The sequence below is a fragment of the Balaenoptera borealis genome, assembly GCF_965194805.1.
Source record: "Balaenoptera borealis genome assembly, chromosome: 6".
In the NCBI taxonomy this organism is placed as follows: domain Eukaryota; kingdom Metazoa; phylum Chordata; class Mammalia; order Artiodactyla; family Balaenopteridae; genus Balaenoptera; species Balaenoptera borealis.
The window spans coordinates 81,857,179-81,874,710 of NC_138863.1; the positions used below are offsets into that span (position 1 = coordinate 81,857,179).

The following is a 17,532-nucleotide window of genomic DNA, read 5'->3' on the forward strand; positions in this document are numbered from 1 at the left end:
CAAAAATTAGACCACTGGTTATGAAAAAGAAAAATAAGAACATTAGGGGGAAAAAATGCTAGCAAATCGACCATTCACCAGATAAATTACACAGAAAGAAAATGAGTATCTCTTACCCACAAGAAATTGTGCCAAACTAGAGAGCTCTACACTAGAAAAATGCCTGGGAAGCAATTCCTCCTGAAACTACCAAATCTGAAATGGGCAACAGGCAAAAACACTTTATTGCCATAAGCAAATCACCAGAAAGCAATCATCTGAGAGGGACAGAACATTTCAAATTTATCAATATTATCTGTCAAGACTTTTAAAAACCTTCCTCCATCTCCCAGCCACATTTGAGAATTTCACAGAAGTGTCAAAGCCCTCAAGTGGTTATAGCAAAAAAAAAAAAAAAGGAGGGGTGGAGAGTGGAGCAGGTTGAGAACTACAGCTCTAAACCAGAGCTCTCAAATTCTAATGTGCATCTGAACCACCTAAGGATCTACATAAAATGCACATTCTGATTCAACAGGCTGTAGGATGGAGTATGAAATTCTGCAATTTTAAGGAGCTCCCAGGTAACACCAAATCCACAGACCAAACTTTGAGTAGCAAGGTTCTAAACTATGTAAACATCTCACAAAAGGTACCGCTATGGTATAACCACTCTGGAAAACAGTTTGACAGCTTTTTTTTTTTTTTTTTTTAATGAAACGTTTTAAATTTACCGACCATACATTCAAGCCATTTCACCCGCTAGGTATTATTTACCCAAAACAAATGAAAGCAGATGTACATACACAAATGTTCATAGCAGCCTTATCTGTCATAGCCAAAATTCAATGAACAGGTGAATGGATAAACTGTGGTATGTCCATAAACTGGAACACTATTCAGCAATAAAAATGAATATTGATACATGCTAAAATATGTATGAATCTCAAAACAACTATGCTGAGTAAAAGAAGCCAGACCAAAAAAGAAAACACACTGTATGATCTCATTCACATAAAAGTCTAGAAAACGCAGCCACTAATCTACAGTGATAGAAATCAGATCAGTGTTTGCCTGAAGTGGGAGGGGGCTTATAAAGGGACATGAGGAAACAATTATTGGAGGTGATGAATATGTTTATTCTCTTGACAGTAGTAATAGCTTCACAGGTGTATACAGATGTAAACACTTTCCAAACTGTACACGTTAAGTATGTGCAGTTTATGTGTCAATCATACCTCAATAAAACTATTTTACAAAAATATCTGCCAAATACAAAATTCTGGCTAAGATAATGTCACTATATATAACATAGATAAATTCTAATTCTTTGAAAATTACATGTAATACTGTAATATTGAGATTTAAGACAAGAAATATATATCTGGTCTTTGTCCCATTCGTGGCACAGAGCTCCTAAAACCCTTGGAATTTCCTTAGTGATAAGACTAATAAAAGTGTCTTGATATTCCTAGCAAATCCCTTTTAAACACCACTGAGTTTATGTTAATGAAGTGACATTTGGAAAGCACCTAAGGATGAGAGCTGGTTGCCAGGAGGACCAATCACATGATTAGAGGGTTGGAACTTTCAGACCCACTCCCCTGACCTCTGGGCAAGGGAGAGGAGTGGCAGAATGTAGATCAATTACCAATGGCCAATGATTTAATCAATCGTGTCTATGTAATGAAGCCTCCATAAAAAAACCCAAAAGGACTGGGTTCAGAGATCTTCCAGGTTGGTGAACACATGGAGGTGCTGGGAGAGCGGCACTCTCAGGGAAGACATGGACATTCCCTGTCCCTCCCCCCACACCCTGCCCTATGCATCTCCTTCTATCTGGCAATTAGAGGTACACTATTCGGAAAAGCAGAGATAAACTACCTCTATAAGCAAGTGATATGATATCTATATTTCAATAACCCAAGAGAAGCAATTCAAAAACAAGTACCAACAATTAAATAATAAAGTCACAGGATATAAAATTAACACATAGAAGTTAACAGCTTTTTAAAACACAAGCAATAACAAGTTACAAGGTATAATGGAAAAGGAGATTAGATTTACAACAGCAACCAAAGAGATAAAATTCCTAGGAATAAGCTAAACCAAAAAAGCACAAAACCAATATAAGAAAAATGCTCCTGAATGATAGTCAAGTAGACTTCAACAAATGAAGCGACCAACCATGTTCCTGGATAGGAAGTCAACATCACAAAGATGTCAGTTCCCTACAAGCTAATTTATAAATGTATGGCGAATTCCAATAAAAACACCAACATTTTTTTCTGGAGTTAGACAAAATAATTATAAATTCATATGGAAAAATAAATAAGCAACAATGATAAGAAAAACTCTGCAAAAGGAGAGCAATAAGAATGGGAGAAGTGACTAGCCCTATCAGATTATTTTTTAAATGATAAAAATGTAAAGATAATGAAATGATTAACGATTAAGACAATAAACTTTGTGCACAATGAAACAAAATAGAAAGTTAAGAAATAAACCCAAATGCCTAAGAAAATTCAAATATGAGGAAAGTTGCATCTCAAACCAGGGAGAAATAATTTCTTAAAAAATGGTGTTTGGACAATTAGATATCCATTTGGATGAAAAAATTGGATCTACAGAATGAGTACCTTACTGTGCTATATTAATGCCCTAACAGTAAAAAGTGAACAAGTTAGGCAACTCTTAATTATGCCATTGTTTCTAAACACAATTCCACTGCAATACAGGCAAACAATACATTTTACTTTAGTGCTTAAAACAAAGATTCTTCCTTTGTAATCAATACATTTATATTCTTCAATGACGGGTTTCCATGTAAAAACTCCAAGAATCCGTGAATAAAATTCTGCATTTCACAACAGTATAAACTCAATATAGGGCTTTTTAAATACCTCCTTAGACATCTCAGAATATTTAGAACTTTGTGATTCATATAAAATGAGGCTTAACAATGAAAAAAATCTGTATTATCTACTAAAAAGAGACTCTTAACTTCCTCTGAGTCATTTAGTCCATTATAACCTGGTGACTGGAGAGAAGGAGAAGACATACATATAAAACTGTGGTTAAAAAAAAAATTCAATAAGTTCTCAGACCCCATTAAGTCTGTCTAGGTACCAGAGACATTAGTTAAGAAACCCTGATATAAAATTAAGACTTACCTGAAATCTCTTAATTCACGAGCCATCGAAATTGTTTTTACTCTATCACAAATCTGCTGAAAACACACAGCTAGAAATCCCATTTCCAGTGCACTGGCCTCATATAGTTAGCTTTGTCTCTAGTCTTCTGCCACTGCCGCCGCCACCCCCACTGCTGCTACCACCCATGTGCCGCCCTCCACGATCCATCTGATAATACTGACCTTTTACAAAGACAAACCTGATGATGTACCTCCAAAAGCCTAGCTCCCTATTATCAAGATTAAACCCTATGGTCTCTAAATGAAAGAAGAGAGTGTGTGTGTACACATGGAGAGAGAGTTTAATATCACTTACTATTTTATCATTACATAAGGAGTAAATGATACATAATCTCTGTTGCTGAGTTAGAGCAGTGCTTTTCAAACTGTGGGTTGAACCACTAGTGAATCATGAAATGAAATCAACAGAGTAGCTCATTTAACAAAACAGTAATGAAAAGGGAAAAAATATGTACAGCCAATCCTCACTGGCTCACAAATTCCATGCTTGCAAATTCACCTACTAGTTAAAGTTTATCTGTGACCCCAAAATCAATACTTTGATTTCACAGTCATTCACAGAATGTGCAGAGTGGCAAAGAATTTGAGTCGCCCCACTGGTCCATAGGTTCCCAGCTGAGGTCAAACAAGGCAATGCTCTGACTTCCTGCTTCAGCTCTCATACTGTAAACACGTGTCCTTTTAACGTTCTATTTAGTGCCATGCTTTTCACATTTTTGAGGGGTTTTTTGATGATATCATTGTTTACGTGCCTCTCCCCCAAATACAGTGAGGTGCTGTCTAATGTTTCTAAGCAGGAGAGGTGGTAATGTGCCTTACAGAGAAAATATGTGTTAGACAAGCTTCATTCAGGCATGAGCTATAGGGCTGCTGGCTCTGAGTCCAATGTCAATAAATCAACAACACATAAAAGTATCTTTAACAGAAACATATATAATGCAAGGTTATGCATTGATTGCTTGATGAAATATTGTGACCAGAGGCTAAAAGGAGCCAAGAAGCAATGGTTCAATATTCGCTACTTCATTGTACGTGGCAACTTTATAGAACATAACTACTACAAAAAATAAAAAATGACTGTATATTAGTATGTGTGTGTCAAGCTGTACTTTATCTGGGGTACGCACACACACACACACACACACACACACACACAGTTACAGTCAAAAAAGTCTGAAAGCCAATGAATGAGAGCACAAGAGAACAAACCCTGAAAGGAGTGGTAAAATGGCAAGGCAGACAGGCAGGGATCATAGGCACAGATACTAATCCTTTTTTCCTATCTAGAATCAGAAACACCCATAAATTGTGATTTGATTGGTAAATCTAGGGGAAAGCCTACACCTGTACTTTACAAAAGCATCCCAGATAATGTGATGTGTGGCCAAGATGAGAACAACTATTCTCCCTCTTAAAGTGGTGCTTCTCAAAGTGGGGTCACTGGACAAGCAGCGTTAGGATCACCTGGGAATTGTTAATAATGCGAATTCCCTGGGCCCCATTCTGCACCTACTGAATCCTACACTCTGGGAATGGAGCCCAGTTGATCAGTGTCACAGGTGATTCTGAGGCATGCCGAAATTTGAAAATCACTGACCTAAACCTTTTGTATTTTTTTTTCTTGAGGTATTTTGAAAGCCCTGATGAATTCTGCTAAGATGGTTGAGCTATTTCAAATAAAGCTAAGGGTAACTACTACTTATCAAAGCACCTATAATGTATAGACAATCTTCTTCCTAGTATAGTACTTTCTTTATGGAAAGTGGCCTCTGTGCTTTAAACCAAAATAAGTAAATCTGTACACTGTCTGTGTAATAATCAAGCAACACTGTTTCTTTAGGCCATCCTCCATAACACAAAGTTTCCTTTTCCCCAGAACTCTTTAAACAGGCACTATTCTTAACACGAGTTTGCCTGTCCTAAGGGGTGAACTTACATGAGACCACAAAAATTCTTTCAACCCTCTAACAACTCTCCTGGGCATCACACACTCCTCAACATGAAAAGTAATGACATGAATCTTTAAAAACTCATGGCATTCTGGCATATGGAAATAATTTCAAAACTAATTTGTAAAAATTACTTAAATAGTGTATTATACTCAATTAGCTATTACTTAAATTCATATATACTACTCCAATTCAAATCATGTCCCTTGTGACACAAATTTCTACAATATCATTTTTATCTTCCACATAACACACTAAACCTCACATGGAATTATCTGTGTACTCTTTTCGGTGGAAATACAAGCTGAAGACAGGTAGCACATCTTATCCCTTTCTGTATCTCAAGTACAAAGCAGACGTTGTTCATTCTGTCGGCAAATATTTAGTGAGCAACTGCCATATGTCATTCACTGTACTGGATGATCGATACAAAGGTAACACAGACACAGTTCCTGTGTTCATGGAGCTATTTACTAAATGAATAAACATCACAGACAACTACAGTGAAAGTTTGACAGGGTGCAATCTGTACAAAAGATCCACCTTACCGAAGTGATACCTGAAATAAGACAGCTTTCTTCAAAAGGGTATCCTATTGTTGCTCTTCTGACCTAGGATGCTATTCAAAACTGTAAATAATTGTTAGAGAAAACACACACTGACAAGTTACTTAATCAACAGTTAATCTGACTTTAATGTACTTTATATACAGGAAAATAAATAAAAGCCTTACTATGTACAATGCAAGGTTTACTAACAACCAAATTCCCACATGGGAATAACAAGTTAAGGTTTGATAACCAAACTCCAAACAATCCAACAGAAAACTACAATATGCCAATTCTCAATTCCTGAGAGATTTTAAAGAAAAGAAATTTAAAATCAAAATTACCTGACTTTATGACTCTAGATTAAGAAATTAACTCTAAGGTCACATATTACTCACTTATAAAATGAATACAACAAGAGAAAAATTTGTCCACTTTACCAAGTAAAAAGCATTTGTTTAGAAATTTTCTAACACATGCACGTGCACACAATGCTACCAATAGCTGCCTCTGTAGAATGTCTGGGGACGTAGGGAAGGACACTTACTTTTTATGTATGTTAGTTTCTGCTATAAGGTTTTTATCTTTAAATCACGTGGGCCTATAATTTTTCAAATTTAAAAAGCTAGAAAATGTCTTAAACATGAAAAAAAAATTCTGTTTATAGTAGCATCTCCTTTATAATGATTGGGATAAAATCCGTAGCCTGACTATATTTTTGGGACAAGGATGACACAGAAATAGAACTGCCATTTAGGCGACAGAAACTCTTGAGGGGTTCTGAACCTCAGGTCATATTCCCCAAAACATCCACAGAAAGCATTGAGGGGCCCATGAACTTGGGTGAGAAAATAATCATTTCTCTAATTTCACTAACTTCTAACAAATTTACCATTTCCTTCAATTATTAACATAGGCAACAGACCACAGTAGTATTAGCAATACTTGTGACTAGCAATGCAACAGAAATCACAAACCTTTTCACTGTCATGTTACAGTGGTTGCACTTGTCAAAATATTTATACTTACCATTACTTCAAAAAGATAATCAGACCCAACTCTAGATCCTATTATTAATGTGTTAATAAATCACATAAATTAAAAATTGTCTTAATACTTTGATAACTTATTTCAATATAACTGGTTTAGTTGATTTTATGCATTTAAAACATCATTCTGAGGAGTTTCAACAGACTGCCAAAGGAGTCCAAGTCACAAAAAAAATTTAAGAAGCCTTGGATAATGGTTCTCAAATCAACTGCAATAGTCCGCATTGGGAAAACTTGAGGGAGGGAACATTTGGAGGTTATCCCAATTGGAATGCTACCAGGAATTAGTGGGCAGAAGACTGATGTAACAAACATCCTGGTATGCCTGTGACAGTCCATTCAACCAGCTACGAACTGAATGTCAAAAACGTCCCAGTTTAGAAACAACTCAAGGATCAAATAAATGGCAAGATTACCCTCTTCAGTAGCCTGCTTTCCAAAGTTCCCAAACTTAGGTGTTCATCCCAGGGTTCATTGGTACATTAGAATATCTCTTATCATTCATTCTCTAGTGTACACCTCCCATTGAACAGATTTTCATCACTAAAATCTCCATGAGTTTCCTCCATGACTAATCTGTCTAAAAAAAAATAGTAACTTCTAAAAGCAAATACAATATTTAACTAGCAATTATTCAGGACTCAATTATTACTCTGAGAATTAGCTGAAGATTTAGTCCTCTTGGCTGCTAATTTTTAAAGACTTTCATTTTTTTAATCAATTTGATTGTTAACTGCTCTGCCAGGAAACAAAGATGGAAGGAGCAAAATATACATACTGATTTGCTAACATTTGAAAGCTGTAAAAATATATTTAACTGGCAGGAGAAAAAACGTGAAACCACACCACAGAGTAATGTATGAAGATACTCTGTATATTTTACTCTTCTATATTCCTTCACACTTATTATCCTGTATAACTGAAAATTGTCTTTAATAATTAAAAAATAGCAGTCATCTGTATAAGGCACTGACTTAAGTCTTTACAAAAAAGTTAATCTTTAAAGTTACCTTTTGAGATACTTATTAAACGTATGAAGAAATGTGACTTAAAGAGATAAAGTAATTTATCTTGCCCAGAGGGAAAGTGATAGAAGCCAAAATTGAAACCTATGTCACAATTTCAAAGTTCCAACAACTTCATCAAATTAGCTGTACAATTTAGGGCTGCTTGTCAACTCCCCAACCAACAATCTCATGCTCTTCTGCCAACAACGACAAAAAAGGAGGTAAGAAAGCTAAAAGCAAAGATACGGATGTGAGTTAGAGAGCTAACAGACAGGCAGACTCTTCCACTCTGCGTTCCTCTGCACAGTGAAACTAGCTGACAACAAAAAAGAAACCTAAAAGCAGATATAAGGAAATGGTGGTAGGGAGAATCTGGAAGTGACTGCCCTCTTCCTCCAGTATTAATCCCACAAAGAACAGTACTGCATAATGAAGTAGGCAAATCTGAAGTTCTGTTCCACTTAAGTGTAGACAAGGCAAAAAATCAGTTTTAAGATAAAAATCAAATAATTATAATGGACCTTCTGCTATCTACATGGGTCTGCTTCATGGCTTATTCCTACCTATCACCCTTTCCTCCTCATGCTGTCCCCTATGCTTCCATTACTGTTTCTCTACTTCACCTCTACTTGAAATAAGATGCCCAGCTGTATATTTAGTAATACTATCAAACTCAATCCCAGGGGCCAGGATCATGGTCAATGTCTGTATTACAAACTTTCTATCACATAAGTGCCTGGGTAGGTATCCAGCCTGTGCTGAATAAAACAAAGACATGAACGCATCCTTAAGGCATGTGGTCTACTTGAGAAAATAAATGTCTATTCTCTCACATTACTTACTCTGTCACGCTATATCCGTACCCATACACACACACCCCTCAAGTGAAAAACATGAGATATTAGAAAATTAAAATAAACTCATGTTATGAGCTGTAAGTATACCAAAATTCAGAACATTTATAGCAATGAGTAATAGTAGTAAAGATAGTGAAAGAAAATTTCATGAAAGCAAGGGAACTGATCATACCCGAAACACACAGAGTGGATTGCTCTGTTGATCTCTAGGAAAAAATAGTACAAGATAGTGGATAAATGTAACTGATCCTCATAAAAAAAGAACTCTAAACCAAATCGACAGCATTCCAATAGTGTTAAAGAGTTAAATTTTACCTATTAATATCCTCCTAATATTCCGTTTCTCATTTATCAGTTCTTTTCATCTGATTTACATTCTGTACAATATGCCCAGTAAGTAGACATGTGAATTCAAAGAAGCAAGTAATTTTTACAGCCAAAGGTACTTTAAAGATCACTCAGTCCAATTCTCAGTCCAATTCTATTTCACAAATGAGGAAACTAAGGGCCAGGAAGGTTAAGTAATTTATTTGAAGTCACAGAAAATTTCATACCTTACTGCTCTGAATATTAGTAAGTGTGGAACATTTGCTTTCTTTAAAAGGATTTTGGAGACTTCTTCTATAGTCCTTAATTCAAGTTTCATTAAAAAACATAATACAAAATATTCTAATCTCCTTAAAACTCCTTACAAATTTGAAGTTTGCAAAAACACAACTAAGTATACACATTCACCTTGGGTCAAACCACGGATTAAACCAATCTAACTTCCGTAACTTCTAATAATGATGCTATATATCCACCAGTAGTAGGTCTCTCAGGGCAGCTCCCTAGCTAAGCCCCATTCTCAGGAGGGTAGCCCTTAACAGCACTTGTATACTAACTTCCCCTGTTCCTTGACTTAGAAGTAGATAGATACCTGATACAAGCTAAATCAGTAATGTCCTCTATCTCAGGAATCTGGAGGGCTTTGTTTTTGTTTCTTTGTTGGTTTGTTTTGCATGATATAGTGTGAAACTTTAATACAATGTGGTTAAACACAACATTCAAGCACATGAAAGTCATCTTCTGACAGATGAACTGGCCATTATTTCAATAGATTCCTTCGTGTAACTTTATAAAATTCTTGCCTTCAGAAGTGTCTGACATTGATCTTGATACTTGTTAAAAACTCTGATATAAGATAACCACATCTCAACAGACAGAGATTTAGGAGATTATCCTAATGCCCATCTTCAGAATGCGTCATCAGAGAACTGATCACTGTCTCCATCCCTTACTTCTTGGTATTTCCCCCAAAGTCTGCCCTCTGGATTACAGCTATGCAAGGAATCTGGAGTTTAAAGCTAAAAAAAATACAACAGTGATGATAATAATAGCTAATATTTATTGAATGTTTGCTGCATGTCATAAACTATTCCAAGCACACTACAATTCATCTTCCCAACAATCCCCATGAAATTTTACAGATGAAATTAATCCGCCCGAGGACTCAAACCCATAGAGTCTGGCTCCAGAATACATGCACTTAAGCACTACCCTATACTACTTCTCAAAAGTCGAGAATTACTAGAATTGAGTGATATTAATGTCAGTTGCTGCTGAAGGGCCCACAGCTGCCCTGGTTCTCGACTAGCCAAGCCTTGACTGTTCAACCCTTCCTTGGTGTCTGTGATACAACCCCCAGGAACCTTAAAGAAATCAAATTTGGTTTCTGTTACTTGAAACCAACCTAATGGTCCCACATGTCAAATATCTTTAGGCCTCATTTTTAAAGAACTGATGCATAAGAAATCTAAACTTAAGACCACAGATAAACCATTCCTTTAAATTTTTTTAAAAAGGAACATGTTTACAAAAGGCATTCTCCACAAAGTTTCTTTCATAACATCATTCCCTGAGACAAAATGACTCCTCTGTGCCCATGGGCTAATAAATGATTGGACAGAAGAGATGTAATGAACTTTAGATATCATCTAGTTCTCAACCCACTCATTTTACAGATGAAGCAATGGTGAAGATGAGAGCACTGGAGTCAATCACCCACAGGGCATGAGTTAAAATACTGGCTCTCCCATGTTCTGGTATAGGTAGGGGTGACCTTGGGCAAGTTGCTTAATTTCTAAAGCTTCAGTTTCTTCTTCTGGAAAAGAGATAATAGCATCTACACATCCTACCATTATAATGAGCTCTAAATCATCCTACCATTATAATGAGCTCTAAATCACCTACTGAGTTTAATAAAGTGCCTGGCACATGCTCAACACACTCACTAACATACACTCAATAAATGGTACCTGTGATGGTAGTGATGATCGACGTGAGGCTCAGAGAAGGTAGGCAAGCTTTCCCAGATCGTATGGCCACTCAAGGACAGAAAACCAAAACTAGAAACAGACTTCATACTTACACCTCAATACTTTGTTCTACACCTTCCTACAAAGTCCTGGACCTAACATTTAAAACTGTCTAAAATCTGGTATAATTCTCCTCTTTCAAAAATCTAATCTCCATCCCAACTTTTATTCATTCATTCACCAAATATTTACATAGTGCTGTCTATGTTCTAAACAGTTTCTAGTGCTGAAGATATAGCAGGGAACAAAGGAAGGGGAAGAAAAGAAGTGAAAGCCATCTGCATGTCCAAATAAAGGAGAAAGAGCTAAGAGAATAATGTGCTCAGAAATAACAGTGTTACCATCCTGAAGTTTCTATCAGCAGGGGAAAAAGAATAAACAAGGATAGATTAAAAATATAACACGTTAGAACCTTCCTTTAGTCTACTTAACATCCATAGAACCTGCATTAAATATTCCTGTACTCAAGTATTTGCTTCAACATACACTATAAAATCAAACCTGAAAGCCCAAATTACTAACTTTCTTTCCAAGAAGACTTCTCTATACATTCCGGCAACAGTTTACTCTTATTCCTATCAACTATGTTGACATCTAACTTTTTCTAATGCTCTTTTAAATGTCTGTCAGGTTGACTTAACCTGGTAGTTTTTTGCTAACTTTCAAGATATGTTTTTGACCCCAATGACTCATTTAAGTCCCTAATGACTCATTTAAGTTCCCTGAAGTCAAGATCTGTACTGTATGCTTTTAATCCTAACAACACTTCAACACACAGCTTTACAATACTTTTGATATTCAAACCCCTTTAAAGAGTTTTCCAATATCTTATTTAGATAAAGCCTGGCCCTTATACGATACCTGGCCAGTATTTGCTTTTGATGAAATAATAAATGTGTAATGTTTTTACAATATCAATCTACAAAATTGTATTTTATATCCTAGAACCCTTCTATTATGAAACATGAAATATATTAGTACCAAAGATAACTCTGAAATGGTAGAAAGACTGAATATATTCTGACCCTATCACTTAAAATATTAAGATAATGACAAAAATCAGGCAACTAACATGAGCAGAGAAATGGCAATCCAAATCAATCATGGTCTTTTACTTTAAAAACAAGCGGAATCACATACTTCACGTAGATTTTGGCTCACTCTAATGTGAGGAGGTATTTTACACAAAGCTACATACACCTATGAGAGGAATAATTAATGCAAGATAAAGACCAATACTGCAGCCATACTCTGCGTAAGAAATTCTGCATTTAAAGAGGCCTCTGACTCAAGGGGAAATAAAAAGATTTAGTATTTAAGTATACATAGTTCCAAAGTAAGAAACCAAAAAGAGTATCTGGAAGAATAATTTACCAAATTCTGCTAATGAATTATACACATACACACATACACAGAGCTAGAGTTTCACAAAAACATAGCTCTTGGTATAGAAGCAGAAGCTCATCCAACACTCAACAAACATTTATCAAGCATATGTTACGTGTTAAGGCACAGTTCTGGGCAACTGGAGTATATTAATGAACAAAACATGCAAAGATCCTTGCCCTTACAGAGATTACATTCTATTAGGAGAAAATCTAAAAAATAAAATAGGATAGTTTGCCACAAATTTCTTACATACTTAAGATACCATAAACACTCAAACATAATGATGCCAATATACGGAGAAGCAAAGTTAATAGACTTCTAAGAAAAAAAAAAAGACAAAAAATCTGAAAGGCCTAGAGCAAAAGTCAGACACAGTTAAGTGATAAAAACTACACTTCTTAATAATTTAATATTCCAATAAAATCAATATCGCTTTTTAAAGTTTCCATAATTATAAAAAGTAAAAATTACTCACAAAAACTAAAATGAACTTAATTAACAGTTCAGAAGATAATTCCGGGTTCTGTAAGAAGTCAATACGAAGCACCGTGGTTATGAGAATGGGTTTTTGTTACATTAAAGGACAAGAGTTTGAATTCTAGCCCTGCCAGTTACCAGCAGTGAGAACTTTAGGGCTGTTACAAAGATTAAATGAAAACCAAAAACTAGAAATAACTCAAACATCCAACAACAGACGGATGGATGAATATATTATAGTATATCAATTCACTGAAATGTTATTCAGCATTCAGTATATAGACTAATATACCCAACAGGAATGAATCTTTAATGCATCACACTAAGCAAAAGAAGCCAGACATAAAAAAGTGTGTATGATTCCATTTATATGAAATTCTAAAAAAGACAAAACTAATCTGTAGTGAAAGGAGGCTTAGAACTACTGGAGGGACAGACTTGCAAAGAAGCAAAAGGGAACTTTTAGGGTATTTGATATGTTCCTATATCTTGACTGTGATGATGTTTCCATGGGTGTACACATTTGTCAGAACTCATTAAACCCTATGCTTTAAATCGGTCTGTTTTATTTTATACAGATTATACCTCAAAAAGTTGATTTGAAAGAGGATTAAATGGAATAATATATGTAAAGTTCTTAGCACAGTACCTGCAGCTCAACAAGTGTTCAAAAAATGGTAGATATTATTAAAATCATCAGCTATCACTATACAACACTCCTGGGGAGGTAGCAGAATACCAATCACCTGATCTTTCTGGTTGTTTAGATTCTAGGTAACTCTTAAGTATCTGACCTAGACCAAGTGCCATGAGGAGCACCAGAGAAACTGAGTTATAAGAGGATGCCAACTGGCAGACCTTAGGCAAATACAATGAAAATAAGGAAAGGAAAGAAAAGAAGTATGCCTTCATGTCCAAAAGAGAAGAACTAAGAGAATGATATGGCCAGCAATGACAGAGTGCTCCAGTGCCAAAGGACACCTAGACCACCTCACCTAGGTATTATAAAAATGTAACTCAAAACTGAGTTAATGACTACATAAACAAAGCCTAATAATAGTCCAATAGCTACACAGAGACAGTCCTTCATTTTATGGCCGGGGTGTGGGGATAGGGAGATGGGGGCGGTGGATCCATGAGGCCCATAAAGTGAAGTCAAATTTTTCTGCCAACCAAGCAGGACGAGGACATATTGTGGATGATTTAGAAATGCCAAGCAACAACTATAAACCCATAAGCCAAGGTTTTTGTCGTTGTTTTTTTAACAAGTTATGTGATTAAAAAGAATATACTTACAAAGGAAACTAATTAGAATATTTTGATAATGGAAGTTAAATTGAAACACAACTCAAATGACACATTCATGAAATTTATATTTTACTGCTGCTTAGTTAGAACTGTTTATCAAGGCAGAATATATAGAGAACAAATAATTGTGTTTAATAAGTCCTATAAATAAGACCAGAACAACTGAATTGGCTGTTACTCATTAAAGCACAAGTCCTCTGACCTATATGTTACTTTAAAAAAGAAAAAGAATGGGACAAGGTGGCCGAGTGGTTAAGGCAATGCACTACTAAAAAAGAAAAAAAAAAAAGACCCCAACTGGACATTATGGAAAGCAAAAGACTCTAGACTATAAGTCTTAACTGTCAGAGTTTGTTTAGTTTTGGTTTTAAGAACCTTCACTTGTAACATTAAAGAGGCAGAAAAGACAGGACAAAGAGAAGTCCTGAGTTTCAACTCCAGTTCTATCAGAATTTGGATTTCTTCTTACCTAAAATTGAGCAGTTGAAGCAGGCTACTGAAAATAATAAAAATTAGCACCCATGCTCTAGATTGAAAATCACAAGTTTTACGGAAAAGGTTAGTATTATAGTACAAAATTGTAAGGGGGTTAAGCATTTATTTATTTATTTTTTAAACATCTTTATTGGAGTATAATTGCTTTACAATGGTGTGTTAGTTTCTGCTTTATAACAAAGTGAATCAGTTATACATAAGTTCCCATATCTCTTCCCTTTTGCATCTCCCTCCCTCCCACCCTCCCTATCCCACCCCTCTAGGTGGTCACAAAGCACCGAGCTGATCTCCCTGTGTTATGCGTAAGCATTTATTTTTAACGCATCATTAAAACAGGAACTAAATTGCAAGTTTTCTTCTAAATTAAGATAAAATACCAAGACCTATGTGACCAAGGACCTAAAGCAATAAATAAGTACATTGCTGATCACTGTTTGCAAAAAGTAATATATCTTCCAGGGGCTAACTATTCATTCTAGAACAAGTTTCTTGATTCAAGTTCTTCCCAAACCAAAATAATAGGGTCCAAGTAATTACATACAATATTGATACTTTAAGACTCATGAGCTTCCCTGGTGGCGAAGTGGATAAGAATATGCCTGCCAATGCAGGGGACACGGGTTTGATCCCTGGTCCAGGAAGATCCCACATGCCGCGGAGCAACTACGCCCGTGCGCCACAACTACTGAGCCTGCGCTCTAGAGCCCGCGAGCCACAACTACTGAGCCTGTGTGCCAAAACTACTGAAGCCCACACGCCTAGAGCCCGTGCTCCGCAACAAGAGAAGCCATTGCAATGAGAAGCCCGCGCACGGCAACTAGAAAAAGCCCCCGTGCAGCAACGAAGACCCAACAAATAAATAAATTAATTAAATTAAATAGGCCAAAAATAAATAAATAAAATAATTTTTTAAAAAAGACTCATTAGCCACCTTTCTTTTTGGGAAATAACATTAATAGAAATGTAACTTTGTGGAATCCCAAGTTGTGTTTTTTAAGGCTCAATTAAATTAATTCTCATACATACTATTCCTTATTTTAATTATCTTTCCCATGGAAAATTGAGCTAAGCTAGAAATAAATTTTATTTAAAAACAAAGAATTTTCACATTTGACTTAGCTCTAAAACTTCAGCATAAATGTTGGGTTTTCATCTTGCTTACTTTTTAAAAAGTTGAATGTTATCTGATATTGAGCACATACTTTTTCTACGGCAAGTGCAAGGCTTTCAAAAACAAACACCGAGAAACGTGATTCAATCACAGCGGAAAGTAGTATTAACAGGGTAATATAATGAGGTCACAACTCGAGCAGCCAATCAAAAGCATAGAAGCATTTCCTGCAATATTAATAGTCAAAAGAGAAAACCAATCACAGAAACCTCAGGCCTTCTTTTGACAGTCTCAGAAGCAAGAGAACCAATCCACGCACACCCGGGGTTGACAATAAGGCGGGACCACAGGTTCATTGAAAAAATTCTTGAGGTTGCAGTTACTATGAACTTCGCACGCAAGTAACACCACTCCAGAGTCATAAACATTGTCAAGCCAGGTGAAATTCAACCGTATCCAAAATTTAACTCATCAGGGGGAAAAAGCATTTTTGCCCTAAACCGCTGTTGTTATAAAAAATGCAGCTGTCAATTTCGATGCAGTAGATCCTCAACTTCTAAAAGACACCCCCCCCACACACACATGACAATTCTCCGGAACGCGGCGCGAGGACAGCGCAGCGCCGGCGGCTCGCAGCTGAACATCCCCGGTCCCTTTCTAACGCCGCGCACTGAGAGGGCGCCGTCCCGGCTAGGCAGGCCGAACGGACTCGCTCCGCTCCGCGGAGCTAGCCGATCAGCGGCTTTCTAGCGCTACATCCTGCTGGTAGTGGCGGCCCCCGCCCTCCCCCGCCGCAGTGCTGCACCACCTCCATCCCACTGCACCAACGCGGGCCGGGGAGCGAGGATCACCTTGCTAGAAGGAAGATGATGTCTGTTTTGAAAGCGCTTTACTTTCCGTTAAGTCATTTCAAAGAGAACCCAATGCAAAACTAAATCTAAAAGTGGGGGGGGGGGGAATCTTCCCTAGCTAAAGGATCCCTCGCATCCCGCGCCGGGGGAAGAAAAAAAAAGGTAAACAGAGGCCGTACGCCAAGTGCGGCCAGAACATCCCCTGCGCCATTCCGGGCCGCCGCTTACGGCAAGGCCCCCTTACGGCAGCGTAAGCGGCGCTGCGAGCTAATCACAACACTGGGACGCAACAACATGGCGGCCGCGGGCGGGCGCTGCGCCGGCCGAGAGGGTTTACGCTACTCCGCCGGCGTAGGGTCCCATGCGTTAGAGCGGCTGCGGCGCCCTCCAGCGAGCGTAAAGCGCTCTGTGAATGGCGAAGCCCGACTGACAAAGGGGAGGGGGGAGGAGGGAAGGGGGGGTAATAAACACTCGAGTCCCTACCGATTCCTCCTCCTTCTCCATCCCGGTGGGCATCTGGGGCACGGCCCGGTTGATGGAGACGCAGTCGTTGAGATCAGGCATGTCCTTGCCGCGGTAGATAGGCAGCGGTTTGGCGGCGTCCAGCGCCCGCGCTCGGAAGGAGAGTTTACTCATTGTCTCCCCGCCTTACAGGAACAGCCCGGGCGGCGGCGGCGGGGCGGGAGGGGAGGGGGGGAGGACTCCCGCCGCCTCCTCCACCTCCTTCCTCAGTGCAGCGCGGCCGGCCCGCTCCTCCTCCTCCTCCTCACTGCCCCCGGCCACAGCATGGGCGCCCACCCCGCCCGAAAACAGCCCCCCGCCGCCCGCGGCCGCTTCCACACACTAGATCCGCCGCTCGCCCGCCCGATCCGCTCCCTGCGCCATGGCCAACATGGCGGACATTACCACAGCGGCGGCGAGCGATCCCGGCAGCCCGCGCGAGA

At 38.0% G+C, this 17,532-nt stretch overlaps 1 protein-coding gene and 1 long non-coding RNA gene across 3 annotated transcripts in view; both read right to left on the bottom strand.

Moving 5' to 3' along the window:
- Window positions 1-17,058, bottom strand: part of LOC309631159 — a 39,698-nt gene extending 22,640 nt beyond the window's left edge. Inside the window, exons 1-2 of the long non-coding RNA XR_014246112.1 lie at window positions 11,724-17,058; window positions 1-11,692 (exon numbers count right to left, since the gene is read on the bottom strand). The exon at window positions 1-11,692 is cut by the window's left edge and continues 18,429 nt beyond it. This is a non-coding gene — a long non-coding RNA (uncharacterized lncRNA). The remainder of the gene's footprint in view (window positions 11,693-11,723) is intronic.
- EPC2 (enhancer of polycomb homolog 2) overlaps window positions 1-17,526 on the bottom strand; it is a 105,732-nt gene extending 88,206 nt beyond the window's left edge. For both annotated transcript variants that reach the window (XM_082397241.1, XM_082397240.1), the window contains exon 1: window positions 17,072-17,526. In XM_082397241.1, the coding sequence (XP_082253367.1) occupies window positions 17,072-17,224 (153 nt within the window). In that variant the 5' untranslated portion in view covers window positions 17,225-17,526. The remainder of the gene's footprint in view (window positions 1-17,071) is intronic.
- Between the last annotated feature and the right edge of the window lie 6 nt (window positions 17,527-17,532).